Below are 2618 nucleotides of genomic sequence, written 5' to 3'. Positions count from 1 at the left end.
CATTTTCAAAAGTTTGCTATTAAGTCCCTAACTTGCTGTGTTAGATTTAGTTCCTGAAACTCATGAATCTCCTCTGGTTGCCCTCTTAATACTTCTATTGATTAATTGCAATTTGATTGATCATAAATTGCGCCGTGATCAATTCTAATTTAAGCTCCAAAATGCCTTTTTCACATAATTATTTTCAAATGCATTTACCTACAATTGACATAATTTAACCAAAATTAGGTAGATATTCACTCAATTAACAATAAAGAATCAAGTTTAGAAGCACCAAATAAGTGTATAAAATGTACTTATTAGTTACAATAGACTAGTTGAACTACGATATGGTTGAACTACGGTATGGTCAGCAAATGACCCGATGGCCCTCTTACATAAAAAAGAAACAATCCCACTTTTGTCCACAACATACTTTATGTAAACTATAGTGATTCAAGCTAATTATACTTGTTAACATAAACTAATTCTAATATATATATATATATATATATATATATATATATATAATGAAGTTGGAGGAAAGGAAAATTGAGTTAACATGGGACGTGATCATTTATATACAACTTAACGTTTGGATTGAGTCCCTCCTTAACTGCATCTTTAGTTTTCATCTTCAACCTTCACAATTTGGTCATCATCATCCACACAATTAATCCATAAATGATTCGATGCCATTTTCAAAAGTTTGCTATTAAGTCCCTAACTTGCTGTGTTAGATTTAGTTCCTGAAACTCATGAATCTCCTCTGGTTGCCCTCTTAATACTTCTATTGATTAATTGCAATTTGATTGATCATAAATTGCGCCGTGATCAATTCTAATTTAAGCTCCAAAATGCCTTTTTCACATAATTATTTTCAAATGCATTTACCTACAATTGACATAATTTAACCAAAATTAGGTAGATATTCACTCAATTAACAATAAAGAATCAAGTTTAGAAGCACCAAATAAGTGTATAAAATGTACTTATTAGTTACAATAGACTAGTTGAACTACGATATGGTTGAACTACGGTATGGTCAGCAAATGACCCTATGGCCCTCTTACATAAAAAATAAACAATCCCACTTTTGTCCACAACATACTTTATGTAAACTAGAGTGATTCAAGCTAATTATACTTGTTAACATAAACTAATTCTAATATAAATATATATATATATATATATATATATATATATATATATATAAATATATATAATGAAGTTGGAGGAAAGGAAAATTGAGTTAACATGGGACGTGATCATTTATATACAACTTAACTCAAAAAAACCTTATCCCATAGTATCACGGTCAGCTAATGTGATTGGAGGAAAGGAACTATTTTATGCTAAACACGTGTCTGAAATTTATAAGCAAATTTTTGGAGATTTTAGTTCATGTCATGAACTTATGTAAAAGTAAGTTTTTACTTTCCTTTTTACATTTTTTAGGCTTATCAAAGGACTTGAGCAGTCATGTGAAAAATAGTAAATCCAATCGCATAAATTTAGATTTTAGTTCAGTAAGTTACTCCATAAAAGTACTTTTACTTCTTTAGGCTTAGCCAAAGATGCTCAATGTCAAGTAAAAAATATTAATCCTAGTCGCATAAATTGTTTGAGACATCTCTAATTTTGTGATTCGTCTCTTATGCTGTATAATATTTTCTGAAATTGGGTTTTTCATACTAATCATTATTTATTCTGTTTCGCCTTAGGGATGATATTGTCTTTAAAGATCCACTCAACAATTTTGTCGGTATCGAAAACTACAAGTCAATCTTTTGGGCATTGAGATTTCATGGAAGGATATTTTTTAGGGCCGTGTCGGTTGACATCATAAGTGTGTGGCAGCCTGTGGAAAACGTGATAATGATTCGCTGGAGTGTTCACGGTATCCTACGGGTTCCGTGGGAGAGCCGAGGGCGATTTGATGGTATCTCAGAATACAAGCTTGATAAAAATGGGAAAATCTACGAGCACCTGGTTCACAACATTGCCTTAAATGGACCACAAAAGTTTCAAGTGCTCTCTGTGGAGCACTTAATTCAGTCAATAGGCTGCCCTTCAACTCCAAAGCCAACTTATTTTGAGTTCTCGTCCTCTTCCACAAGGAGCATTGTTCCATCACATGACCTTTCAGGGATTAAGCATTACTTGGCTTCTTTCCTAATCAATTTTCAAGAACCCGAGGCTGAATGATGACGGAGAACATAGAGTTCGTTTGTAATTATGAAGTTTTGTTCAGTATAGCTATATATAACATCACTTTCACACCCTATATCTTGATTGGAATACTGGAACCTGGTCTTCACAAACTCCTAAAGTCGACGTTGCTTGGTAATGCAGGGGCATATGCACCGGCAATCTTGAACTGCTTAGTTTGAAGTTTAAACACTGGGAATTTTGAATTGTATGAAATCTGTATGGTCTCATACTCTGGCTTAAGAACTTGATCATTTACTGTGTATAAGGTAAATTTTCTGTATAGCAAATTAGCTGAGTACACATATTTTCTACTGTTGTAGTAAATTAATATATTCGATCCGAGCATTGGGGTATGTCTGGTTTGTGCCACGGTGGGGAGACTTTTTTTTTTTTTTTTTTTTTTTTTTTTTTTTTTTTTTTAAAAA

At 32.5% G+C, this 2618-nt stretch overlaps 1 protein-coding gene and 1 pseudogene across 1 annotated transcript; both read left to right on the top strand.

Annotated features, from left to right (window-relative positions):
- Positions 1-1686: 1686 nt before the first annotated feature.
- On the top strand, positions 1687-2546 carry LOC111380095 (the record flags this gene model as incomplete). The annotated part of the gene is made up of 1 exon (XM_023003568.1): positions 1687-2546. A coding segment is annotated over one exon (501 nt), but the record flags the coding sequence as incomplete, so codon positions are not given.
- The window catches only part of LOC111380090, a 2707-nt pseudogene continuing 2275 nt past the window's right edge, over positions 2187-2618 (top strand).

Source organism: Olea europaea, chromosome 3 (genome assembly GCF_002742605.1).
Source record: "Olea europaea var. sylvestris chromosome 3, O_europaea_v1, whole genome shotgun sequence".
NCBI classification, from domain to species: domain Eukaryota; kingdom Viridiplantae; phylum Streptophyta; class Magnoliopsida; order Lamiales; family Oleaceae; genus Olea; species Olea europaea.
Note: the sequence above shows the minus strand (reverse complement) of the source record. Positions and strands in the feature narration are given on the sequence as shown.